Source organism: Silurus aristotelis (genome assembly GCF_946808225.1).
Source record: "Silurus aristotelis genome assembly, chromosome: 6".
In the NCBI taxonomy this organism is placed as follows: Eukaryota; Metazoa; Chordata; class Actinopteri; order Siluriformes; family Siluridae; genus Silurus; species Silurus aristotelis.
In genome coordinates, this window is record NC_139579.1 from 9,383,728 (window position 1) to 9,410,572 (window position 26,845).

General features: G+C 36.2%; 1 protein-coding gene across 3 annotated transcripts in view; it reads left to right on the forward strand.

Annotated features, from left to right (window-relative positions):
* The window catches only part of col11a2 (collagen, type XI, alpha 2), a 55,191-nt gene extending 30,674 nt beyond the window's left edge, over positions 1-24,517 (forward strand). For all 3 annotated transcript variants that reach the window (XM_083543160.1, XM_083543161.1, XM_083543162.1), the window contains 55 exons: positions 1,275-1,337; positions 1,590-1,664; positions 1,869-1,955; positions 2,854-2,910; positions 3,056-3,109; positions 3,218-3,271; positions 3,359-3,412; positions 3,529-3,582; positions 4,045-4,098; positions 4,294-4,338; positions 4,507-4,560; positions 4,880-4,924; positions 5,026-5,079; positions 5,778-5,822; positions 5,942-5,995; positions 6,166-6,210; positions 7,067-7,120; positions 7,201-7,245; positions 7,420-7,473; positions 7,558-7,665; positions 7,823-7,876; positions 8,272-8,325; positions 8,591-8,635; positions 8,937-8,990; positions 9,071-9,115; positions 9,269-9,322; positions 9,978-10,031; positions 10,146-10,199; positions 12,478-12,675; positions 12,847-12,900; positions 12,992-13,099; positions 13,200-13,307; positions 13,405-13,458; positions 14,122-14,175; positions 14,292-14,399; positions 14,484-14,537; positions 15,440-15,493; positions 15,581-15,634; positions 15,738-15,791; positions 16,001-16,108; positions 16,186-16,239; positions 16,345-16,398; positions 17,364-17,417; positions 17,634-17,687; positions 17,859-17,966; positions 18,110-18,163; positions 18,311-18,472; positions 19,189-19,242; positions 19,332-19,367; positions 19,472-19,525; positions 19,976-20,258; positions 20,381-20,493; positions 20,620-20,688; positions 22,472-22,708; positions 23,025-24,517. In XM_083543160.1, the coding sequence (XP_083399286.1) occupies positions 1,275-1,337; positions 1,590-1,664; positions 1,869-1,955; positions 2,854-2,910; positions 3,056-3,109; positions 3,218-3,271; positions 3,359-3,412; positions 3,529-3,582; positions 4,045-4,098; positions 4,294-4,338; positions 4,507-4,560; positions 4,880-4,924; positions 5,026-5,079; positions 5,778-5,822; positions 5,942-5,995; positions 6,166-6,210; positions 7,067-7,120; positions 7,201-7,245; positions 7,420-7,473; positions 7,558-7,665; positions 7,823-7,876; positions 8,272-8,325; positions 8,591-8,635; positions 8,937-8,990; positions 9,071-9,115; positions 9,269-9,322; positions 9,978-10,031; positions 10,146-10,199; positions 12,478-12,675; positions 12,847-12,900; positions 12,992-13,099; positions 13,200-13,307; positions 13,405-13,458; positions 14,122-14,175; positions 14,292-14,399; positions 14,484-14,537; positions 15,440-15,493; positions 15,581-15,634; positions 15,738-15,791; positions 16,001-16,108; positions 16,186-16,239; positions 16,345-16,398; positions 17,364-17,417; positions 17,634-17,687; positions 17,859-17,966; positions 18,110-18,163; positions 18,311-18,472; positions 19,189-19,242; positions 19,332-19,367; positions 19,472-19,525; positions 19,976-20,258; positions 20,381-20,493; positions 20,620-20,688; positions 22,472-22,708; positions 23,025-23,171 (4,110 nt within the window). In that variant the 3' untranslated portion in view covers positions 23,172-24,517. The remainder of the gene's footprint in view (positions 1-1,274; positions 1,338-1,589; positions 1,665-1,868; positions 1,956-2,853; positions 2,911-3,055; positions 3,110-3,217; positions 3,272-3,358; positions 3,413-3,528; positions 3,583-4,044; positions 4,099-4,293; positions 4,339-4,506; positions 4,561-4,879; positions 4,925-5,025; positions 5,080-5,777; positions 5,823-5,941; positions 5,996-6,165; positions 6,211-7,066; positions 7,121-7,200; positions 7,246-7,419; positions 7,474-7,557; positions 7,666-7,822; positions 7,877-8,271; positions 8,326-8,590; positions 8,636-8,936; positions 8,991-9,070; positions 9,116-9,268; positions 9,323-9,977; positions 10,032-10,145; positions 10,200-12,477; positions 12,676-12,846; positions 12,901-12,991; positions 13,100-13,199; positions 13,308-13,404; positions 13,459-14,121; positions 14,176-14,291; positions 14,400-14,483; positions 14,538-15,439; positions 15,494-15,580; positions 15,635-15,737; positions 15,792-16,000; positions 16,109-16,185; positions 16,240-16,344; positions 16,399-17,363; positions 17,418-17,633; positions 17,688-17,858; positions 17,967-18,109; positions 18,164-18,310; positions 18,473-19,188; positions 19,243-19,331; positions 19,368-19,471; positions 19,526-19,975; positions 20,259-20,380; positions 20,494-20,619; positions 20,689-22,471; positions 22,709-23,024) is intronic.
* The last annotated feature ends 2,328 nt before the right edge of the window (positions 24,518-26,845 follow it).

Genomic DNA, 26,845 nt, shown 5'->3' on the forward strand with positions numbered 1-26,845 from the left:
TGGTCATATAGAGGTGAGTTCCACTCAGAACAGGCCTCGCAAGAGTTGATCAAAGAAGTTGAGTCCTCGTGCTGTGCTTTAGGTGCAGAAGCTGCTTCAAAAAACAGATGCATGAGTGCTGCAGCATTGCTTTAGAGGTTGCAGAAGGTTCAGTTGTCAGTTTTCAGACCATACCCGACACTGCAACAAGTTGATTTTCAGCACCGTTGTTCTAGAAGGAAGCCTCTTCTGAAGCTGGTTTACCAGAAAACCTGCAAACAGTTTGTCAAATATGACCTGTCCAAGAGCATGAATTACTGAAACCATGTTCTGTAGTCTGATGAGACTAAGATAAACTTGTTTGGCTCAGATGATGTCCAGCATGTGTGGTGACTCTCTAGTGAGCAGTACCAAGAAAATTTTGTCTTGCCTAGAGTCAAGCATGGTGGTGGTAGTATCTGAGGCTGCATAAATGCTGCTGGCACTGGGGAGCTGCGGTTCCTTGGCTTGGATTCCAACATGTCCTGTGACATTCTGAAGCAGAACATGATACCCTCTCTTCAGAAACTGGGCCAAACAGCAGTTTTCCTACATGAAAATGACCCCACCACCAGGATGACAACTGCCTTGCTGAAGGTGAAGGTGATGGAGTGGCCAATTATGTCTCCTGATCTGAACCCTATTAGGCACATGTGTAGCATCCTCAAGCGGAAGGTGGAGAAGCACCATGTGTCTAACATCCAACAGCTCTGTGATGTCATTATGGAGAAGCCCAGCAACAACCTCTGCAGCTCTTATGAATTCCATGACCAGGAGGATTAAGGCAGTGATTATATAACGGTGAATAATAACGGTGCTCACAAAAAAAAAATTGACACTTTGGACAAAGTTTTGACATGTTCACTTACCCTAACCCTAGGGTATACTTACTTTTGTTGCCAGCTATTTAGACAATATTGGTTATATTATTGACCTGACTTATATGTTGAGTTATGTTTAGAGTGCAGAAAATCTGTACTGTTATACAAACTGCACATTAACTACACTTAAATATCTCCAAGTTTCATTTCTATAGTATTGTCTTCTGAGAACATATAATAAAATGATTGCTGAAATATGAGGGGTGTACTCACTTTTGTGAAATATTGTATGAAGTTATTAAGTAATGTTAAAGAATTGTCTGCAGATATGTAAATTATTTCTGGTGAATCTTTTTAATAAATCATTATACTTGTTTCATAAAGACATACAGATCTGATATTTTTAATGACGTTCTCTTTTCTACATTACAACAGGGTTTCCCCGGCCCTTCAGGGCCTCCAGGACTTCCGGGATCCGTAGGCGATCCAGGTGAAAGGGTGCGTTTGTAGATTTATTAGTATGTTTTTACTGTGTTAAAGGTATATTGTCTAACAAACTGTTTATGAGTATTGTTATAGGACCATGTTTGACCACCCAAATGATACAATTTAAAGCAAAGGCATTCATAATTAATTTAAAAATCAACGTTGTGAGCATGTCTTTAATTAAGTGTAATTTACAGTAATAAATATTAGTGTATGAGTTTAGGTCATATTTTAAAATGTTATACCTCTAACCTCTTTTTCTAGGGTCCAACTGGGAAAGCAGGTCTGCCCGGAGCTGATGGAGTTCCTGGACCTCCTGGCTCATCTGTCATGCTTCCGGTATGGCAATAAATACAGTTTTAACATAAATAGCTAATACAGTCTTACATAATTGACTGACTACATGTTTGGGTAAAATGCATGAAAACATATCTTAACACTTTGTTCAAATGTCAGCTATTTAGATTCTTTTTTGTTAGCCATTTCTAGCTGTTAATGCACATTTTTATACAAAAAAATTTCAAAAAAAATATTTTCCAACAGTTCCGCTTTGGACAAAGTGGTGGCGATAAAGGTCCCATTGCCTCCGCACAGGAGGCCCATGTTCAGGCCATTCTGTCTCAAGCTCGGGTACGTAGATCACATGAGGGATGAATAAAAGCAGTGATAGTTAGTAATGACAAGGGGGAAGTATACTTAAGCGAAAGTATAATGTGTTAAGATTTTTATTATCTGTGAAAAAAATCTGTACTTAAAAATAAACTGAAATAAATGGATTCTGATTTGGTGCTAAACAAATTGAGAATTAAAACTTGACAGTATTGTGTGATAATTTAGCCCACATTCTTTTTAAGAAAAAGTCTGAAACTGACTGAAGCCAGTTAGCTGTTTATCCCCAGTATCGCCATCCTGCCACTCTTGGGGCCTTGAGCAAGGCCATTAACCCTCTGGGTGCTTCTAATAAGAAAGAATTTCACTGTGCTGTAATGTATATGGGACAAATAAAGGTTATTCTATTCTATTCTATTCTATTCTATTCTATTCTATTCTATTCATAATGAACATTTATTAGTGAACAATAAAAGCATAAATATCAGTGTTTTTTCCTCTAATGCTTCGATCTACAATATATTTACAAATATTCTTACCCTAGATGATATTTCAGTACAGTTTATTACCTTTTATTTAAAATTAAATGCATGTACCTTCATTTTTTTATAACAATTGTTTGGATTAGAAATTCTAGGTAAAAAATTCAAATGTTTTTTTTTTTTTTTTTTTTGCTCTATTTTAGGACCATTGGTTCATTTATAAATTTAAAACTTCAAAAGAAAACTTTTCAAAAGAAATTGCTTTTATTATTTTTTTTAAATACAAAATTAAGCACAAGAACACTATCTTTATATTTGTCTATATCTTATTAAATTAAAGACGAAGGGGGCTGATTTGTTCCTCAGCATCCTGGTATATTTGTATATACAGTATTTCCTTGGTTGAATTGTTGATTTTTTTCTTTTTTTCTCTGTAGTCAGCTTTGATGGGTCCATCTGGGCCGATGGGCTTTACTGGAAGAACTGGACCCGTGGTATGAATATCCAGTCATATGAAAATAATTTATTTGTGTTTCATGACACACCGCATGTATGTATGTATTCACTATAATGTTTGCAAATGAATGAACAGATACAGGACCTATGGTAAACATTCTTCTATTCTGTAATGGTTTCTAGGGAGAACCTGGAAGCAATGGTCTGAAGGGAGAGAGTGGAGATCCTGGACCACAGGTTTTACTATTTATCATTAATATTAATTATTAACTATTAATAGTCATGTTTGTATGTGTGGATGTAGTTTGTAGTATTTTGCCTCTAAATAGTTTTTTTATTCTGCAGGGTCCCAGAGGTCCTCACGGGTTAACTGGACCCCCTGGTAAAGCTGGTAGAAGAGTAAGTAACCATCAGTGAGCTGGACTGATGTTGTGTGATTAAATATGTCTACTCTCCTGTTTGTTAATTTTCTCTGTGTTGTTCCAGGGCAGAGCTGGTGCTGATGGTGCTCGTGGAATGCCAGGAGAGCCTGGATTTAAGGTCATTCATTAGTTCTGTACTCATTTTGTTCTTGAGGATTATTATAAATTATTATGTATGTTCGATGGCTCTTGTGTGAAAGGTTATTTCTGTGGTGTTCCATGTGTCTGGTTTAGGGAGACCGTGGTTTTGATGGGTTGCCTGGTCTGCCAGGAGATAAAGGTCATCGGGTGAGTACTTGAATCTCAGGATCTCATGTATAATCATAATATGTTAAACCACTGCATGCATAAAGACAACCTGTATTATGTAGTACCCCTTTCACTTGACTTTTGTATGAACTCCTCACTGTCCTGCTAAAATTCAGCAGGGCACTCGTTCCACCACCAGACTTCACAACTGCTTTCTCCATGAGGCAGATATATTATTTCACTCTTAACCAAACCTGTCTCTCTATCCAACTGTAGGATGTTCATGAACTATGTTTGTCTACTGAGAAATTAAAGAGAATATTTGCTCACACTAGGGTTAAAATTTCAAGTAAAAATATCGAGAAATTCACACATGTTGCTATACAGAATATCAGCATGGCTGGGATTGCTCCTTCATCCAACAGAAGCCATAGTCCATTCCATATACAGTACTTAATCTCATACTATTTTTATATAGAACATTTAATGTATTTTTTCCAGGGAAATTCTGGCATAATGGGACCACCAGGACCCCAAGGAGAGGATGGAGAGAGAGTAAGTGGTGCTAATAAACTCTGACTAATAGATTGTATGTCCTCAAATAAGGAAATTGCTAAAATCACATAAAGATTTAAGCTTTAAATCTTCATTAAAGACATAATGTATGTATAAAAATAATAGGTTCATTAGTTGGTTGAAATCGATAAATGCTTTAATGTAATTCTGGTGCTCATTTTTTTCTTGCTTTAGGGAGATGATGGAGATGTTGGACCCAGAGGACTCCCAGGTGAACCTGTAAGTGCTTTTGTCCCATCAAAACACATTATTGTCCTGCATCATACATGGCATGTGTAGCTGTATGATGAATTGTGTTTCAGTAAATCGGACATTACTTAATGCATGTTAGGTTTCATTAATGATTTGTTACTAATCCATACACTCTTTGTCCCTCTTGTTCTCCAGGGGCCTCGTGGCTTGCTGGGGCCAAAGGGTCCCTCAGGAGTCCCTGGACCTCCAGTAAGAATTCAGTTTACACACACAAAAGATTAATTACAAGAACAACAAAAAACATCCCTGGAATCATTTGCATATATGTTTAATATGTATCATCAGTATATCACAGTACTCTGATATGTAAAGTCATTTAAATTTTTCTTTATCTTTATTGGCCTATATAGACACTGTTCAAGAAAAACACTCAAAGTAGCATCTTTTCCTGTTATATTTATAATAAATATTCACAAAACGTATGAACATTACTAAATGTATTTTTTATTGTATTCCTACTGCTTTTTATGTATATTTTCATTACTTATTCTCTTTAAACCTCTTTAAGGGTGTGCGTGGAAGCGACGGACCTCATGGGCCAAAAGGAAACTTGGTTAGTAAAAGTCTATATGTACTTAATCTTTTTTTACTGATTTGCTTTAGAACAAAATCAGACTTTCTGTCTTGTTATACCTGTTTGTTTATGTTTAATAGGGCCCACAAGGAGAGCCAGGTCCTCCAGGCCAGCAGGGGGCTTCAGGAACACAGGTTAATATGAATTTATTATTCACAATCAAGAACATTATTCACATTATACACATTTACTATTACTATCTGGAACTGAAGCTGAGGAGAATTTTTTGAGAAAAATGATGAATGTAGAATAATTAAAAAATAAGGAAATCTAAATATGTATGAATGTGCAAGATTGATCATATTTTTACCATTCATTTACATAAATATAACTATCAATTTTTTTTTATTATGCTGCATGATAACTGGTTAAACAAATGGTCAGATCATGCAAAACAGATCAACACATAATAAAGCAGGATATTACATTTCTTAATTAATTAAATTTGTCATTAAACTTCGTCAAAATGTTTTTTTAATGCATGTTTAACCATTTTTTTATTACTTCAAAAAGGATTATTAAATTCATAAATTTGCTCTATCATTAATTTTTTCATAATGTGAACAAAAAAAAAAGCCACACCATCTAATATTATATATTAAAAAAAAAGTAAATGAACATTTTAGTGAATAATGAAAGAAAAGAAAAAAAGGTTGGTCACACTACATATATTTTCAAATTTCTATGGAGATTTTTTATAGAAATTTAAAATGACATATAATTCAAATATACATGCACATTAGAGGCACTATCTGTGTATTCTGACTTATTATGGATTTATTCATTTTTGGTCTGCACCACTTAATAAACTAATATATTTTGTGATTTACAGGGAATGCCTGGTCCTCAAGGTGCTAATGGTCCTCCAGGAGAGAAGGTAAAACTCACAGAATGTCATCCTCAGTTTTAGACAATGTCATGGTAATTATAAAGAATTAGATTAAATGTGTAGATTAAAAAAAGTGTAAAATTAGCTTTTTTTGTATGCTTTTTTAGGGACCTACAGGAAAGCCAGGTCTGCCAGGCATGCCCGGAGCTGATGGTCCTCCTGTAAGGGTTACCTTTCTTCCTGTTTTGAGATATTTATGATTTGCTTCAATAATCAATAATCAATAATTAGCATGCAGATTCATAGTTACAGCCATTAATACAAAAAAAAGGTAAGGCTGCGATCTCCAACTGTTGCTTTAGGTATATATTAACATCCTCTTTTCATCCAGGGTCATCCAGGAAAGGAAGGCCCCGGGGGAACGAAAGGAAATCAGGTCAGTCTTTGTTACTGTGCATATTTAAGTGGAAATGACTTTAGAACATTATATAATATTTATTACAACTCTCTATATATCCACAATCTGTCATTTGGTTTGGGTTAAAAATTCTACTGGATCCTTAAGTCACATTGCTCAATGTGTGTTTCTGTAACAGTAACAACACGACTCGGACATGTTTAATGTTGAAGTGCTCACTCTCGATAAGAATGTTATAGTTTTTATAGAAGTAGCTGATACACACAGGGATCAATATTAGGCACACTGCTGAGGAAATGACTGTTTGTAGCTGCAATGACTTTAGAGGCAAATAGCAATGAGGCATCATTTTAAACTGTTTATTGTTCCAAATGAATGGAATTGCATTCTGAAATACATGATTTTTGTGCTGGGCTTTCAGAATTATTATACATTGTAAACACAAGCTTTTAAGTTAAGTTAATTTTGAATTACTACGTTATACATAGAAAAATGCATAAATAGTGAATAGTATCTCACATATTGACTTTTATAGTCTTTGGTACTTGTATATTGCTCCACCCAGGTCAGTATGTGTTCCCTTTTGTGTCTGGTTCCTCAAATTTTCTTTCTAATACCATCTCAGTAGGTTTTTTTCATGAAATTGTTGACACTGGCTTAATTTATAGGGATAAACATTTCAGGATAAACTTATAAGGATAAATGTATGGCGCTAAAAATGTATGTTTGTAATTTATTTCTGTAAAGCCGCTTTAGGACAAAGTGTTAATTATTAAAATCTAATAAAATTGAAAATATAAATAAAGCTGAAAGTTGAATTTATTGTCCACTCATACACAAACACACGCAAATCATTTTGTCATTATTTCCTCAGGGTCCTAATGGTCCTCAGGGTGCTGTTGGCTATCCTGGTCCTCGTGGAATTAAGGTGTGACTCATTTCTACTATTTGAATTAAACTTTTACTGACTGAAAAATCGTAATTTGTGTAAAAATCTTTTTCCCCCAGGGGATTCAAGGGATCCGTGGTCTAAAGGGTCATAAGGGAGAAAAGGTAAATATTTTGTGAGTTTGTGTGCATGTGTGTTTTATATTGGAGTTGTGTTTAAAATGATGAGACGTCGTAATAGCTCTGTGTAAGAAGCCTCAAAGAAAACACTAAACATCTGATCTACTAGATTAAATGTGTTAGCTGTATGTGATGGTTGTGCTGTTTACCGTGTGATAGGGAGAAGAAGGTTTTCCTGGAATCAAAGGAGATTTCGGTTCTAAAGGAGAAAGGGTAACGGCCAACTCATGAAAATTTTATCCACATTTGGACAATGAATCATACATCATTAATTAAGACGATTTTCTGTATGTATAGGGTGAGGTCGGAGTGCCAGGTCTCAGAGGAGAGGACGGGCCTGAGGGTCCAAAAGGACGTGTTGGTCCTCCTGGTGAGATTGGACCACTTGGGCTGGTTGGGGAGAAGGTGAGTCTGTCTGATCTGTAATATCAAAACACATCTGTTTATATTTATTTATCAGTACATATAGTAGTAGTAGTAGTGTGTATCTTTGCTATAGCTTTGTTGTGCATCCTACTCTGTTTTTAACTAAGATGTTCAAATCCAAACTGTGAAATCCTAGGGTAAACTCGGTGTGCCCGGGCTACCTGGCTATCCTGGAAGACAAGGACCTAAGGTGAAATATATCTTAATTATCTTTTGCATTTCACAGTATTACAGTGTGCAAAGACTGAGAAAGAAAAAGGGGCATTATTAAGTGAATGATGTCTGCACATCAGAAATATAAGTCCACACACTGACTGGGAAAATATAGTGTCTCCATTTTCCAATTACCAAATGTTTTAGGTATATTGATTGTTGTATTATTGTTGTTTTTACTGCTTAATCATATTAGCTTTTCTGTTTGAACAAGGCTATATCCAACATCTTTAAAACAAGCAACTAGACTGTATGTTGGATGAATTTATTAGTTTGAATCTAAAAAGATCATCCAGTCATGTATTTAATTAGTAAATAGTAGTAATGATCTTTTTTTTTTTTTTATAAAACAAATATTTTTTTATGTTTCAGGGCTCACTCGGTTTCCCAGGATTCCCTGGTGCAAATGGAGAGAAAGGTGCAAGGGTGAGGATTACAACACTACAACACTACAGTATAATCATTTTAGTCTTAGAGGTTGTTTTAATACAATCTTATTAACAACTTATTTCATGTCATAAAAGTATTTTTGATTTTGCTTTCAAAACAGTGAATTATGCACCTGTGTGTTCCATATTCTTAATCAATATCAAAATAGTATCCAGTTTATTATTATTATTATTATTATTATTATTATTATTATTATTAATCAATCACATTTTACTATTACTATACTGTTTTGTTTCTGCAGGGTCTGATCGGTAAAGCTGGGCCAAGAGGACTGAGAGGACCGACGGTATGTTTTTTTCTGCTATATTTTGTTCAAAATGTAACATTTTTATAAAATTAATAAAATCTGCTACAGTTTTATATATAAATACTCCTAAAAATAAAAAAAGCCATTTAGCATTAAGTGCACAAAGTGTGAAGAGAAACAGAATATTTTTGGCCGAGCATGACTTTCTTTATCAAATGTTTTAGGTAGACCTTAATAAATCTTTATGAATCTATATTAACCTTTTTAAACCTTTAAGTAATTCTTTACAAAATAAAAATTTTACAATTTAACAGCAATGTGGTGTAATTGTGTTTTTCAGGGACCCAGAGGACAGAGAGGACCTCGTGGTTCTACCGGAAAATCGGGTGCTAAGGTACATTTTAATGTGATTATTCTCTACAGCTTGCATTATTACATTTTAATGTACTGAACAATTACTTAATTGAATTTTAGGGTTCATCTGGTAGTGATGGCCCTCCTGGACCACTAGGCGAGAGGGTAGGTGTTATTTATTTATTTATTTATTCATTTATTTATTTATTTATTTATTTATTTATTTATAATATTAAGTTACTTTAATTTAGTCTAAATAATACTCATTGTATATATTCTTTTTTTAATACATTTGTGTGTTTTTATGTTCTGTTTTAGGGATTACCTGGAACTCAAGGAGTAAACGGATTTCCTGGACCAAAAGGACCTCCTGTATGAGAAATCTTCCTTATTTTAATAAATAGAAAATAGATCATTTGCTTTTGAATGTTTTTGATATGCACAGCCTCCATTTTCCAAACTAAAATAATAAGGAAATCAATTCAACAATTTGACGCATTTGAATGCAAACATACCTGAGAGGCATGCGGAGGGGGTGGATTTCAGACCTGAACCTCCATGAGAAATTTTAATTACCAAACATTTTCTTGTTGATAATTTCTTGTTTCTTGTTTATATATGTAAAATGGATTTTAAGTAGATTGCACAATTATTGCACAATTTGCCCAAAAATAAAATAATATTTTGTATAGAACTTGAGCTATAATGTTCATTAATGGTCATCATATTTAACCTCCACAAAAACCTTAAACATGTTTCATTTTACTGTTTATATTTTTTCATTAAAATATTTTTTTTTTATTTTCTTTAATGGCAATCATTTTTAAGTATGACTGTCATAAACATATTTTGAAGCAACATTATAATCAGGACTGCTTAATGATGCTGTAAACACTCATAGCACTTCAAATCAATTCTTTTAATTTCCAAATTCATTTGTGATATTCTTTTTAATATTCATATTTGTTCTGTTATCCGAATGCATTCTTTTTATTATTTTAAAATTGTAAATCTCTGTTCTGTGAAGGGACCTCCAGGAAAAGATGGACTGCCTGGACACCCTGGACAGAGAGGAGAAGTTGTAAGTAGTTGTTACTCAGAGGATTAAATCCTACACAATGTTTTTTTTGCTAGTAGCTGACCAGTAATCCATAGTTTATTTTTGGTTAAATTTCCTGAATCGTTTTTTCCATAGGGCTTCCAAGGCAAGTCTGGACCTCCTGGGCCACCTGGAGTTGTTGGACCTCAGGTAAGGTTTATTTAGCCTTTATGTACTAAACATACATCCATGTGTTTTAATGAGTTAATGAGTTTGTTACATATTTATAACAGTATAAAATATAACATATAACAGTACTTTGTATAATGAATAAGTTATAACTGGGTCTATGATTACTATTCTGTAACACATTAGACAAGTCTTAGCATCATTTGTGGCATGTGTTGAATTTGGGCTTCTTTAATAACAAAATAAAAAATTATTAGAAATTAATGACCCACTAGCCCCCAGTTACCCAGTATGAAATTCTTTGGTGGATGTGTAAAACCGTAGGACTATTTTTAATGCTTTGTGGTCATTTCAGTTAAGTACAAGGATACTGGTAAGAGGTTATTAAGAATTGGCTAACAACAGTCTCCTTCAGTGTTCCACACTTTCTATATCAGTCTTTAGATTTAAATCAGGTTCCATACCTGTAGACTGACCTGAAGAGAATGTTCACACTGGACAATTAAATATATAAGGAAGCATAAAGGAGTGATCCAAAATCCTCTACAAGTAGCCTCAACATTGTTAGAGATTATAGAAATAGATCCATTGCTATTATTTTCTATAATTGTAAAATTGAATTAAATCAAACTGTACAGCCTCCCCATATACACTGCATTCAGAAAGCATTCAGACCACCTTCACTTTTTTAATTTGTTACATTGCAGCCTGATACTACAATGCTTTAATGTGATTGTTTTACTGATATACTCAGTACCCCATACTGACAAATTCAATTTAATTCATTTTTATTTGTATAGCACTTTTAACAATTAACATTGTCTCAAAGCAGCTTTACACAGATAATGTGGTGATAAAAAGTGAATATGTTCTTTATAAGTAAGTTTGTCCCTGATGAGCAAGCTGGTGGCGACTGTGGCAAAGAAAAACTCCCTGAGATGGCATAAGGAAGAAACCTTGAGAGGAACCAGACTCAAGACGGAACCCATCCTCATCTGGGTTGCACCGGATGTCCATTTATAGCAGATATACAATGTTGCAGGGTGCAGTGATAATGATCAGAAGCAAAAAGTAGTCCTGAGTCAGTGTAGCAGACTGTTGACATTAACTACAGTCAAAATCCATCCTCAAAGCGCCTGTTCTTACTCTGTAATTTCATTGAACCATCCAAAGCATTGATGTGAAACAGTCCCAAGCTGCACAGAGTGGCCTCCAAATGTAGAGGACACTATCCAGAGGCAGGCCTGGACGAAGTGGGAAGATCCGTGGAGGGAAGAGGGGCAGGAACAGTGGTAACTGGTACCTCAGGAGCAAGAGCTCAGGACATTTACAGAGTTGTCCCTAAGCCAATCCTGTCTTGTCTTCGCTGTGTGCTTGGGATGTTTGTTATATATATGAAGGTGAACCTTTGATTTAGAATGAGGTCCTGAGAACTGTGGTTTTTATTGAGGATATCTCTGTACTTTGCTCCATTCAGCTTTTCCTTAACTCTGACCTGTTGCCCAGTCTCTGCTGCAGAACAACACCCCCACAGCATGATGTTGCCACCATCATGCTTCACTGTTAAGATGATTTTGGGCAGGTGGTGAGCGGTGCCAGGTTTCCTCCAGTTTCTCTTTTAGATACATTTAGTGTTGAGGTCAAGTAGTTAACTCTTGGTTTCATCAGAGCAGATAATCTTGTTCCACACACTCTGAGAGTCCTACAGGTTCCTGTAGGCAAACTTTAAGTGAGATTCCATTGGTTTTGCTCCAAGGAGAAGTTTGTTAAAGCAAAGAGTCTGAATATTAATGTAGATGTAATATTTCAGTTTAGTTTTGTTCTTTTATTACAAACATTTCTGGAATTCTATTTTACTTTCGCATTATGGGGTACTGAGTATAAATTGTAGTATTCGGCAAAATAGAACAAAATAAAAAAATTGTAATGGGGTCTGAATACTTTCTGAATGCAAAGTATTATTTATTATATAGACACTTTTCCCTATTCACCTAAAATTTCAATTCTGTCTGTCAGAAGAAAAGCACTACAAATTTATTTTATTGTCAGGCTAGCTAATTGGATTTGTGCGCATCAGCTAATCACAGTACCTATACTGGCTATACATTTTGCTTGAGGAAATATTTATAGCATATATATATATATATATATATATATATATATATATATATATATATATATATATATATATATATATATATATATAGTAATTAATTTGTAATTGTTTGTTTTGTATGCTTTCAGGAGCTATAAGTATATATTTTTTATTTTTCAAATATCATTATTCTTTTATATCTAGGGTCCTTCTGGAGATACAGGCCCACTGGGAGAAAGAGGCCACACTGGACCCCCTGGACCACCAGGTGAGCAAGGCCTTCCTGGCCCTTCAGGTAAGGAAGGAACCAAAGGAGATCCTGGTCCTCCTGGTGGCCCAGGAAAAGATGGACCTCCTGGATTGAGAGGCTTTCCTGGAGAGAGAGGACTCCCTGGAACCCCAGTAAGAAAATTCACAAGAAGGAAACTGTGCATGGTCATGAGTGTTCACATACCCATGTCTCATAATGAATTGTGTTTGCTTTAATGTTTGCTACAGTACATGGTAACTGTATGACAACTGAATCATCATTGTTGTGCGACTAATGTAATAAGCTATTTATTTTCTGAACAGGGTATTGGTGGACTGAAAGGAAATGAAGGCCCGGCCGGACCCCCTGGGCCTGCTGTTAGTATTTAAAATTAAAACACAACAATTGACACAAATTGATTATAATGTATGTGTGTTTCTTAGTAACTTAAACTAACTTCTTGTGTAGGGCTCACCAGGTGAGAGAGGCTCTGCAGGCACAGCTGGCCCAATTGGCCCCCCTGGAAGACCTGGACCCCAGGGACCCCCTGGAGCTGCAGGAGAAAAAGGAGTTCCTGTAAGTGTCTAACTCAGTTTGATTGAAATTGAATTATCCATGTTAAAATATTAATAAGTTAAAATGCTAAGCCAGTGAGGGGATTTTATTCTTTTTACAGGGAGAGAAAGGCCCAATTGGCCCAGCTGGTCGTGATGGCATTCAGGGCCCAGTTGGGCTTCCAGGCCCTGCTGGACCTGCTGGTGTTACAGGAGAGGATGGTGACAAAGTCAGGGACCAATTCAACTCTACTCATAATCAAAATCATTAGTCCCTGGCTTCAGTGGCTGTTTGTGCTTAAAATTATGTGATTTAACTTCTGCCAGGGTGAGGTTGGAGAGCATGGGCATAAGGGCGGAAAGGGAGCCAAGGGAGAACAAGTAAGTAAATATACATCTGTAATATTTAGGGGGGCAAGCACCCCAAGGTGTCTAGGCACATTATTGGAATTGTATGTTTTATTAATTCTTGTTCCTATTATTCCATATAGGAGTCCAAAGAATACTTTACAACTTTTATAATAAAATTTGCTACCTTCAGTGCAATTTTGAGATCATAATCAGAATACTTTATCGATCCCATGGGAAAATTGTTAGGTTGCAGTTACTCACAGTACAATTTAAGTAAAATGAAATAAGATAAAATAACAATAAAATATAAGAAGAATAACATAAAACAAAAAGCTATATATTAAGTATAGATGCTGTACAATCAATGAATTTCTAAAATTATTTTGTACGAAAATGTGTATCAGTATTGTAACAGTTTGCAGAATAAAATCTGACTACAATGATGTAGATATATTTCCCCCTCAAGAACATTGGTGCTACCAATAAGGCAAATATGGACATATATTTTCATTAATACCTGCACCAAGACCTCATGAAAACGTTCACATTTCTCTAATTCAGGGCATTTGTTATATCACATTTAAATGCATGTATTTATCTGATTATTATAGCTGGTCAGTTTTGCACATAGTTTAATCCAATGCATGTTTCTTTCCCTCTTTTTGTAATCATTGATCATTTGTACCTTGATAGGGTCCTCCTGGTCCACCTGGGCCAATAGGCTCTGTTGGACAGCCTGGTGCTCCTGTAAGCATACCTTATAATCTAATTTACCTAATTAAAAATCCAACATGTAATTGTATTTGATTACCCTAGGAAGTCTCATTTTTATTATGATCTCATACCTTCATTATTATTATTAGGGTGCTGATGGTGAAACAGGTGCCAGAGGTCAGCAGGGTGCATTCGGTGCTAAAGGAGATGAAGGAACAAGAGGATTTCCCGGTCCTCCAGGTCCTATTGGGCTACAGGTATCAAACTAAATAACAAGAGCACTAACATTAAACAAAATGTATGCAGGAATACAATGAGACTTTTTTTTTTTTTTTATGTAGGGATTGCCAGGCTCAGCAGGAGAAAAGGGTGAAACAGGAGATGTTGGACCACTGGTGAGTGTTTGCTGTTAATGACAATAGATAGGATTGTAAAAGCCGACATTGCTTTGTGTATCGTATTCATTTCCTTAAACATTTTCATATTATGTGACGCTAGACTGTGAAAGTGAAATGGGTTTAATTGGAATTAAATTAAACATGATTTTACACAGAGTACCTTATAATCTTATAAAAACAATGTTCTGACTGCATAAATATTCTCCCCCAGTCAGTAGTCACATGCTGAATGGAGTACTGTACTTCTGTGTGCAATATGTCACATGATCTCAGTAGAGCTACACATAAAAACACACCTAAATACAGCATCATGAAGATTGCAGAGAAACCCAAACAAGTTCCGGGAAAGTCCCAGAAAATAAACATCCCACAAAATGATTTTAAAACCATTATTAAAACTGGAAATCATATGGCAGGGGCATGACGCCAGAGAAGTCTGGTCGACACCCAAAAAATGGGTAGACCAGACACTCAAAAAAGTATTAAAGAAAGGGTGGTGAAAAGAGAAATATGCTAATATGACTTTGGCATTTTATATAAATAAAATGTATTTTTATACCTTCAAATATTATACGTATATAATTTAAACACCTAGTGAAGTCTATTTATGTTCTAGGAGCTCCAAACAAAAAATATATTTTTTATTTATATATAAAGAGAGAGAGAGAGAGAGAGAGAGAGAGAGAGAGAGAGAGAGAGAGAGAGAGAGAGATAGATAGATAGATAGATAGATAGATAGATAGATAGATAGATAGATAGATAGATAGATAGATAGATAGATAGATAGATAGATAACATGTTTATAGGTGAATATTTATACAAGGTGCAGAACATTTGTGTCTCCTGTTTTGAATTCCAGAATTGTTCCTTTATTGTGGCTTTTTTGTTCTACTTCTTAGGGTCCTCCTGGACCTCCTGGACCACGAGGCCCAGCAGGTGCTAATGGTGCTGATGTAAGTCATCTGAAATATACAATTTTGTACAGTTTTAAATTGGTCTAACAAAAGCATTATCATTAACACATTTCCTTTGGTAATCAGGGTCCCCAAGGTCCCCCTGGTGGTTTGGGTAACCCAGGTCCACCTGGAGAGAAGGTAAACATAAAAAATGAAGAGATTTGTAAAGTATGATAACACTGATGATATGTCTTTATTATGCTATGATGATGTGTAATGTGTAATGATGCGTCATTGACAGGGTGAACCGGGTGAATCTGGACCACCTGGTGTTGGTGGAGAGCCAGGAAAGAAGGTGAACATTTTTGCAAATTCATAACTGTTTAAATTATGTTGCTCATAATATAAAAGGCTCCTAAAGAGGAACATTGAACCCAAAATTCTCCGTTCTTAAATACTAAATCTTCTATATCCTCTCATACTAATCATAAATATTCATTATAAATCCTCCTTTTATAATACAATCGACTTTTTTCGTCATGCAATTTGATTGGCTAATGGCAGGGCCCCAGAGGAGAACGTGGTGAAAAAGGTGAAGCTGGCCAGCCAGGTACTTCTGGTCCTGCAGGTGGAAAGGGACCCACTGGAGATGATGGACCTAAAGGAAATCCTGTAAGTCTGAATCAGCCTTACAGTTAATTATACATTTCTTTTACGAGTTTGTTGTGACATATTGGTTTCTCTTTAAGGGTCCTGTCGGGTTCCCTGGTGATCCTGGTCCTCCTGGCGAAGTTGGGCCTAGAGTGAGTGCACATTACATTTTCATCTGTCCTCCAGAGATTTTTTTATTTTATTTAATAGAACTGTGGGTATAATTCCAAACTTTACATAATCTTGTTTTTTTCAAGGGCCAAGATGGAGCGAAAGGAGACAGAGGAGAGGATGGCGAACAAGGAGAATCAGTAAGTGGTCCAATGGTATCCAAATGTATAGAAAATAAATATTTTCAAGTGGATTGTCATGTTAACCATTGAATACTTGACTAGCTCTGCAGTGTAGAAAAAGCTACATTGTTTTTATAAAAAAATATATTATATTACACAATTTATTATATTAAGCTTTTTCAAAGAAAAGTGGAAAGCTCTTCAAGTCAAGTCAAGAGCTTTTATTGTCATTTCTACTATACATAGTTGTGCACGGTAAACAGTAAAAACGAGACAACGTTCCTCTGGAACCCTGGTGCTACACTAAACAACATAGAGCTACAACACAACACAAAGCTACATAAAGTGCATCGAGTGCAACCAGTGCAGACAGTGCAGACAAAAAACAGTACGGACAGACAGTGCAGACAGACAACACAAGACAACACAAGGCAAGACAAAAAAAACAAATAGCGCCGACCAGACATTTTTTTAACATGATAGGGCATAGGTAAGGAGGGAAAGAGCAAAATAGGGGTGGACACCAGAACAGAACATAGGGTTTTTCCAACAGTGTATGATAAACACTCTGAAAGCTTTAAATCACTAACCCTTAAAAACACTGGTCAATAAAGGAAAAGAACGACCCATGGATGATGCTTCCTCGATAACTTTTGCAAATTTCAAGGTTAAAAGTGTCATTGTTTGGTGGGATCCAAACATCCCAGATTATTTTATTACAACTATGGCATTTGGCAGAAGCCTTGATTTAATGTGATGTACAAAGGGCTTTGAAGACTCCATCCATAAATACATACTATCACTAGATCAATAGGACACATACTAAGAATAATAGCAGTCTAGAATTTAGAGAGAGAAAATAGTTAGAAAGTAAGTTATAAAGGATTTAGTTAGAAATGGTATTGTCATTTTTCTCTACCTTTTGAACAGTAAAATGTTTTTTTATTAATATTTCAATAATATTAATTATATGATTATTTCAGGGGTCGCCAGGACCTTCTGGTGAAAACGGACCACCTGGGCCTACAGGAAAAAGGGTATGCATATACTCAACGTATCTATTATTTTTAAAAGAAATAATATAATGAAATAAGAAGCAGATAACAATTTTTTTTATTGGTTTTGTTTTTCTGTGATGAGAAACCGAAATACAAGAAATGCCTAATATTGGCCATTCATGCAATTTTAATACATCTAGATGATCAATATGGGTATTTGATGTTTGTGTAATTGTTTTTTTAACTGTTTAAAAGGGGCCAGCAGGCACAAGAGGACCTGAAGGCCGTGAAGGAGAGAAGGGCAGCAAGGTAAAGAACTTTTGTGCTATTGTGCTTTTCATTAACATGTTTAATAGTTTGATTAGTTGGATAGCATTATAATAAAACTGATGAGACTGTTCACCAAATAGAACTATTTACAGTTTTTAGATTTAAGTACTAATAAATCCCTCCCCATTTTTATTTATTTAAAATCTCCAGGGAAATTCAGGAGCTCCTGGAGCTCCAGGGAAGACAGGTCCTGTCGGGCCTCAAGGTCCTCCTGGAAAGCCAGGAACAGAGGGTCTGAGAGGACTTCCCGGTTCAGTGGTACGTTCGCAGCTTCCCTACCTTACTGCCCATATACTATTAAATTTTGATTTATGTTGAATCTTCGCCAACATACCTTCACATGCTGCAAACGAGGTTCATCCCTGCACATTTGTGATTAATTCACATTTGTTCATGTCTAGGGAGAGCAAGGTGCTCCTGGCCAAACTGGTGATAAAGGACCATCTGGACCTGTGGTAAGGCTTTCACTTTTCTACAGTTAAAAAAGGCCTTGGTCATGTATCTTGCATACTTTAACACTTATTACAAACCCAAACATTTCTACCAAATAATATTTGTTAGTGAATTTATATAAAATGCTACACTCTCCTTACCCTTCACAGGGTCCTGCAGGGCTTCCAGGTCTGCGTGGTGACTTTGGTGCGAAGGGTGAAAAGGGACATTCAGGTATGATTGGTCTGATTGGACCTCCAGGTGAGCAGGGCGAAAAGGGAGACAGAGGATTGCCTGGACCTTATGGATCAGCTGGGTCCAAGGGAGAAACTGTAAGTTGTCTAATGTTGCCTCTAATAGTCCCTAAACATCATACACCTTATATACTTTATGTTCCTCATACACATCATATATCTCACATACAACATCCACATCATATACCACATACACCTTGCATATCTCAAACACTTCAAACACTTTATATACTTCATATACTGCATATACCTTATAGACCTCACACCTCATATACCTCTGTATACTGTTTAACGTGTATGCTTCATATACCACATATAGCATATAACTTATTCACTTCATATACCCTTAAAAACCTAACACCTTATATACAGCATATCATTTATACACCTCATAAACCTCAAAAACCTTACACCTCACATATCACATATAACTTATACACCTTTATAATGCATATGATTTATACACTCCATATACTATACTGTTTTTACCTTACACTGTTATACTGTTTTTACTGTTTTTACCTTTTTACCTTACACCACACCTCATAGACCTCACACACTTCATAGACTGCATCTACCTCATACACCTCATATATATCTAGTATACCTCTTATACCACAAAGCTCATAAACTTCATACACCTCATACAAACATGATAACTTTCCCTGTGTAACTACTAATGTAACTTTTTTGACCTGACCAATATAAATATAAATATATATATATATATAGGATTGTCAGTTTTATTCAGTAATCACATGTTACATTTCATTATCCTGCCTGCTGTGTTCCAGGGAATGTCTGGTGGAACTGGTCCTCTGGGCCCTTCTGGTCCTCCAGGTTTGCCTGTGAGTATCGCTTGGCAAAACTTTGATTATATTCGGTACACATATTGGTGAAGAGTTCAATTTGTACAATCTCTTCATAAATTTCACAGGGCCAAAGAGGTGTCAAGGGAACAAAAGGTGCTATGGTGAGCGTAACTGCTAATATTATATCTTTTGTAAAGTTAGAGATGACACCTATTTAAAGTTGTGTTACATCAAGTAATGCTATGAAACCTTTGCTGTGTTACAGGGAGGTGGAGGTCCCAAAGGAGAGAAAGGTGTACAAGGGCCTCCAGGACCACCTGTAAGTTCAAATAGTGGTATTGAATATATATATATATATGTGTGTGTGTGTGTGTGTGTGTGTGTGTGTGTGTGTGTGTGTGTGTGTGTGGGTGTGTGGGTGGATGGATGGATGGATGGATGGATGGATGGATGGATGGATGGATGGATGGATGGATGGATGGATAGATAGATAGATAGATAGATAGATAGATAGATAGATAGATAGATAGATAGATAGATAGATAGATAGATAGATAGATAGATAGATAGTCAAGAAAAACACCTTAAAGAACAAAAAAACCTTTGTGGTCATTGCATATTAGATTAGACATTCTCTCAAGGTCAAAGACAAGGTCTTTAAGGTAATTAAAGCCACACCCATGTCTTACTGTGGAATTAATATTCTAACACATAACCTTTGTACATTTATTCCAAACTGTTATTACCAACTGTTATGATTTTCTTTTAGGGACCTCCTGGTGATGTCATCCAGCCCCTACCATTTACAATCCCGAAAAAGTCCAAGCGCTCCATTGATGCCAGTAAGATGTTCTCTCCTAATGACGAGGCTTCCCCAGGTGATGCCACAGGTCCCGGATTTCTCACTGGCAACGAAGACATGGAGGAGATTTTGGGATCTCTGAACTCACTTCAGGCCGAGATTGAGAGCATGCGTTTCCCGCTTGGAACAAAGGAAAGCCCGGCCCGCACGTGCCACGACCTCCATCTGAGTCAGTCAGAATACAAAGATGGTATGATGATTACATTTTAGTTCTTGCTGCACCTGTGAAATACTGATTCCATTTGCTCATGCAGAAAAAAATAATATACCAACAATTGGTAGCCCTGTCTCACATGCCTTTTCTCTGTACAGGTGAATACTGGATCGATCCAAACCAGGGCTGTGCTCGCGACTCTTTTAAGGTCTACTGCAACTTTACAGCAGGTGGAGAGACATGCCTCTATCCCAGCAAGGAAGTGGAGAATGTGAGTGCATTCAAGGGCATTTACCTGTGGGAAAAAATATTATTTTTACATAAAATTTTCATCAAATTTCTACATTAATGTCAGTGATAAGTGATCTGTGTTTGTTGTCTTTCACAAATCTCTCAGGTAAAGATGAAGTCTTGGCCAAATGAGAAGCCTGAGTCATGGTACAGCCAGTTTTCTAAAGGAAGCCAGGTGAGAAATCCCTTGTCTCTAGGTGGAATTTGAATGATCTAATTACATATTTCAGTTCATCATCAAAATTCCACTTCAAGATTAGAAAAAAGTTGCAATACACTGGTCGATAAATGTACCAAGACAATGCCACAAAAGATTATTGCAGAGAATAGACGTTATACAAAATAAATAATTTTCCACTTAATTAAATAAGGCATGATATATAACAAAAATCAGTGTAGTTTTAAACAATCCTATTTTACTGGGAAAATTATAACTTTCAAATTTGAACATGATCAGTCTCTCATCTCTAGAGAGACCATTATTTGAACACTACTCTGCTGATGATCCCAATCACATTTTTCATGGTCAAGCCAGAGAATCTGATCCCATGTTGCCTGAGTCTCCTTCCAGTGTCATGGCAGCTCAGAGTTGCGGTTATGACATTCTTTATTTCCATCTTTAGCAATAGATTTATTGACATGCTATTTAAAATTTTTAAATATAAATCTTGAACCACACCCTGATATATAATTTTTGTTTTTGTTGAAAGATTTATGACCAAACTTTTGATGTCACCCATATGAGGATGGGTTCCCCTTTGAGTCTGGTTCCTCTTAAGGTTTCTTCCTCATATCATCTAAGGGAGTTTTTCCTTGCCACTGTCGCCACGGCTGCTCATCAGGGACAAACGCACACCATTCACCTTCACTGTTGTTTTCTGTAAAGCTGCTTTGAGACAATGTCTGTTGTGAAAAGCGCTATACAAATAAACTTGACTTGACTTGACTTGTTTAAGGTATCTTCTCTAAAACTGCTTTATTCTTAGCTTATTTAGGCATATCTTACATTTTTGGAAAACCCATGTATCATACCCTAGTCCAGTTAGTGGAGATCAACTTGAGGACAACAAAGCAGTGATCTGAATTTAATTTTGAATGAATTTTTGAGAAAAAAATTTATATTTATATGAACTTAATCATGCCCCACACATGTGCTCAATCATTTTAAATAAAATATCCTTCACCCTACAAGAATTTATTAGCATGGCATCCCAGCTAATAATTTACAGAACGTTCCGATTGTGTTAGAATTTGGTTTCCATAAAAACAATAAACCATATGCCATAATCCATCATTAGGCGAATGATCTAAATTCAGTTCTATTCAGTTTTATTTGTATAGCACTTTTAACAAGCAACTTTACAGAGACAAAGAGGTTATAAAGTTTGAATTTGGAAGTTTAGTCTCTATAAGTTCCAGATGAGCGAGGAAGGAACTGTGTCAAGAAAAAAAATGCCTTAGATGGTATGAGAAACAAACCTTCGAGAGGAACCAGACTCAACAGGGAATTAATACTCATCCTTATCAATGATGGGATGCTTAGAACTGTTCATGCAAACTCCAGTCGTAAGCAATTGTAGTAGACTGTTGATACCGGTATTAATTTCATCCTCATATGCTCTGTGATTGCTGGAATGGGGGAAAAAGTGAGTGTTAACTGGACTCAGAAGCGAAGACTTTTGACCTTTGGCACAAAAAGCCTTGTGTTTGGTGTTATTATATTATTATATTTTAGCTCCCACTGATGACCATGCTCCAAAATGTGCAAACCTCCTCAGACTCTGGGACCCAACCTTCTCTTTATGTTTTATGTGAATATTTGCAACCAGTTCTGAATTTACTGTACAGCCATTTAAGTAAATCAAATTCAAGTTTTTGTTTTGCTACCAATGAAAACTTTTAGTTATTTAACTCCAAACTGAAGTTGACCTTGTTCATGTGAACTTTTTCCCCCACAGCTTTATTATGTGGATATAAATGACGATCCTGTGGGAGTGGTGCAGCTGGGATTCCTGCGGTTGCTCAGCATTCAAGCTCGTCAGAGCTTCACCTATCACTGCCACCACTCAGTAGCCTGGACTGATAACACTGCTGAGAACAGATATCAGAGAGCACTGCGCTTCCTGGCTGCTAATGAGGAGGAGCTTAGTTACGAGACCAGTCCTTATATCAAGGCACTTGTTGATGGCTGCTCTGTAAGTTTGCTCTTTTTACATAATATAAAAAATACAAATAATTTCGCTCTGGTTTTTGCAAAAGAAAATGTGAAAAATTAGAAAAAAATTTTGTCTATTCAGGAATATGATTGGTCAATAAATCCGTGTATAATCTGTTAGAATTATAAAAGGAAATAACTCTGTGTGAGTGCAAATGCAAAGCCAAAGGTCCCTGCTGTGTCGGCATTTGTTTTGGCATCAAAACATCTTCATAAAGAAATTGCACTGAATACCAAAAAGAAAAATTAATTAAAGTAAATTATTCATAAATAATTCTCTCCTTTTCTATTTTTAGTATCGTAAAGGCTACGGTAGGACGGTTCTGGAGATAAACACACCTCAAGTTGAGCAACTTCCTCTAAAGGACATCAAGATCACAGACTTTGGGGAGACCAGTCAGAAGTTTGGTTTTGAAGTTGGACCTGTCTGTTTCCTTGGATAAATTTACAGACATGCCGAGGACGAAAAATAACAAAACAAAGGAAATACAAAATTAGACACACAGATGAGACGCAATAACTTGGATTCATTCGAATATGCATTTATATGGCATGAATTTATGCCAGAATAAATACATGATTAAAGACTATCTGAGATGTGGACACACACACACACACACACACACACACACACACACACACACACACACACACACACACACACACATTGTGAAGTCATTGTGAAGCAAAGGAAGTAGAAATGAAGAGAAAAACAACTCCAGCTTGAGGGTGAGATGAGATAGACGGAGAGAAAAGAAAACCGTCTAGATGGTGAAAAACCAAGTCAAGCTCAAAATGTGATGAGGATATTTTCAAGAAGAATGTTGTGGAACAAACTAAAGACCCGTTGGAGGAACTTCTACAGCGAACTTCTGCATTTTACATCGTCTTCCTCCTTCTCTTTCCTTCTCTCCTTCCTGCACCTTCTCCAGGTGTCCTACTCTACCTCCGAGCTTCAACCTTCACATCCACAATCTCATCAAATCCCTGTGTGATTGTGCTCACTCCATATGAAGTCATTATTTTGAAGGTAAAATAAATAAAAAATCGTGTTTCCATACTGTAATAAAGCCATGTGGCAACATTTTGTACTGTCCCCCCTCCCCCTTTTTTGTTTCCAATATACGCAGTGGATATGTCTAAACTGCATTGCCGTGCTGTACATGCCTTGTAGATTGATTAAAGCTAGAGTTTTCAAGTTATGTCGACAACCCATGGACCCAGTATTAATAAAATACCCCCACCCCCCAAAAAAAAAACAAAAAACAAAACAGAGACAAGCTGGTTTGTAGCTATAACAAGCTACAAGCTAGCTTAGCTTACTAAGCATGGGCCGTTTGTCGTTATATAAAACAAACGGTATTTTGTTGTGTTTAAAGCCAATTTCCTCTGTGCTGTAAAGATCAAGAACATCCTCTGAATGAATCAGTTCACCATCACTAACCCTCACTCCTGCTCATGGTGGAAAAATGTGAATTAGAAAGCATTTGTATAGAAATATTTGATTGTATTTATTTTTCGAAAAGGTCATTAAAAACAAGGTGATCGAGCAGACCGAACACTTTTGCAGTACGAAATAAAAATGTGGTGCTCTTTCTTTTCACCTGTTTTAACCTGTTTACACTACCGTTCTGTGTTCACATGACGGGTTGCTTATAGATCACAGTGTACATCCCAATACCAATCCCAGTCCAGGAGAATGTACTTCACAACATTAAAACAGTTGAACAACTGAAAAGTGTAAAAATATTCCTATCTTTTTTTATTTGATGGTTCTGGAAAAGACAAACCATTGCCTATGTGTTTTTTTGTTTTTTTGTTGTTGTGATTGTTTGGTTTTTTTCAGAGATTTTCTACAGTAAAGAGATTGGTTTAGTTTTGTGTTGCCGAAAAGATAATACATTTATAACCAACCCAGTCTCACAAAAAAAAAAGGTTTGTATGCATAGATACATCCCTCTCTAAAAGAGGGCTCAAATGCTTTTCATGCATTCAGAGTTATATACACTGTTGCATTCTCATGCTAAACATGTTTTTTTTTATGATTTGGATGTATGACAGAGTATTTCTGTGACAAATACACTACTTCCAGGTTTGTATACATTTCAGAACGTTTTTTTCGAGTATGGCCCTTCATGACATCATTAAGGGCAGATCTCCTTGTTATGGGCACTTCTCCTGAAAAAGCTTGCACACAGCATCTGGAGAGAGAACAAGAGCATGTGCATCACCATGCTGGAACATCTCAAAAGAAGTGTGGTTTTTGGATGTGAGGGATGAAGAACCTTGTGCAGTACCATATACTGCTTTAGTAGTCTTTGTTGCTGATGTTCAATTTCAGACTTGAGATCCGATTCTGAATCAAATATGTACAGCTAGATCTGATTGTTCGCCATAGGTAATTTAAGACTACACAAGCTTAGCTGTTTTCACAGAAAAGCGTAAAGCTGTAATTTTTTTGTATAAATCTGCTAAAAGACTCTTCGGAGATATGAAGGATGCAATCCTACTCTATAGGTACTTAAGATTGACATTGGAGTGGCCGAAACTGTGTGTACCTGTATGTCCCCTTTAACTAAGGTAACCTTTATCGCTGTAGTGATTTTATAAAATCGGTACATAAATAATTGTAGCACCTTTTGAAGTATATTAAGTATAATACATTTTGCATGAAAAGTTTTTATATGTAAGTTTTGCCAACTTCGAGCTTCTCTATACTGAAAAAAAGTTTACTTTTTCCCCAAAAGTTATAAGCTGTTGATTCATAATGGATATGCAACAAAATGAGTGAAAACCTGCAGGACCTGAGATGTTCAGGATTCCTTTACTGCTAAAATGATATCAGAAGAATAATCCACAGCGACATGTCCAGGCTGAACATTGTCCCAAAGCAACTTTACAGAGATGTAAAGGTTATAAAGGTATAAATGAATGTATAGGTTTTGTGCCTATTAGTTTGTTCCTTATAAGTTTCTCCCTAATGAGCAAGCCAGTAGCAACTGTACCAAGAGAAAAATCTATGAAAGAAGAAACATTGAGAGGAATGAGACTAAAAATGGGAACCCATCCTCATTAATGCATGAGGTGGAGATGAATAACCACCTGAAGTGAAGCTGAGTGCATAACATACACAAAGCAGTGGATTCTCCAACTTATACCATGGTCACGTAGCAGCATTGACATGTTAAATCTGTCGATTATGTTTTCAATGCAAAATGGTTAATGGATAAAAATAGAAGTTTCTTTTATATATATTTATATACATAACTATTTTGATAAGCCCAACATTTCTTAAACTATTTTACTATTTTTTTTCAGTATTTCATTACTATTTTTTGGGGTGTTGGAGGACAGGACAGCTTGAAATCCAAATAACCCTATAAACCTTATGATTATCCTATAAAGTGGGGAATGGCAGAAAAAGTTTGAGAACCACTAATATAACATTTTCTTCTCCAGGTCCAGTCTTGCCTCGGCCCACTCTGTACGAAGCTGGAGCTGTATGTTACTACCATTACAGAACATTAAATTTATCATCAAAACCTAACCCTGACGTAACTACCTGCATGTTCACTGGTTTGTACGCACACCTTCCTTTCAGCCAATCAGATTTTAAAGTTCAGACTGACGATAATATGAATACAGTATATCAGTTTGTGGTGTTGATGCTGGGTTGGCGAGAAGCTCCTTCACTCCCGAAGCAGTCACAGTGTAGTCATGTGAAATAACTGTCATTTTCAGGATTACTTGTGCTGTGAGACATGTTGGACTCCACACTGTAGGACATAAAGACTGTGTGAAGTGTGTGGTCAGAAGCATGAGGTCAACAATGCTTAGACAAACCGATCTGTACCAGGACTTTCACCACACCAGCACACTGCTCTAGGGTGAAAAAGTGGAGTCTCATGCGATTCTTCGTAGTTTAGACTCGTGGTTGGTGTCAACCGCTGTTTTTCTGCCAATCACAGATGTGCAGATGGTTAGTCAAGTTGCCATGACCTCCATTATGGCGCAAAGCTACCAAGTTCGCACGATCTCCCAATTCTGATGTTCCGATACAGCTGTTTTCTGGATTTTTTAAGCAGCATACACATGCCGTGTGCTCAAATATCCAATC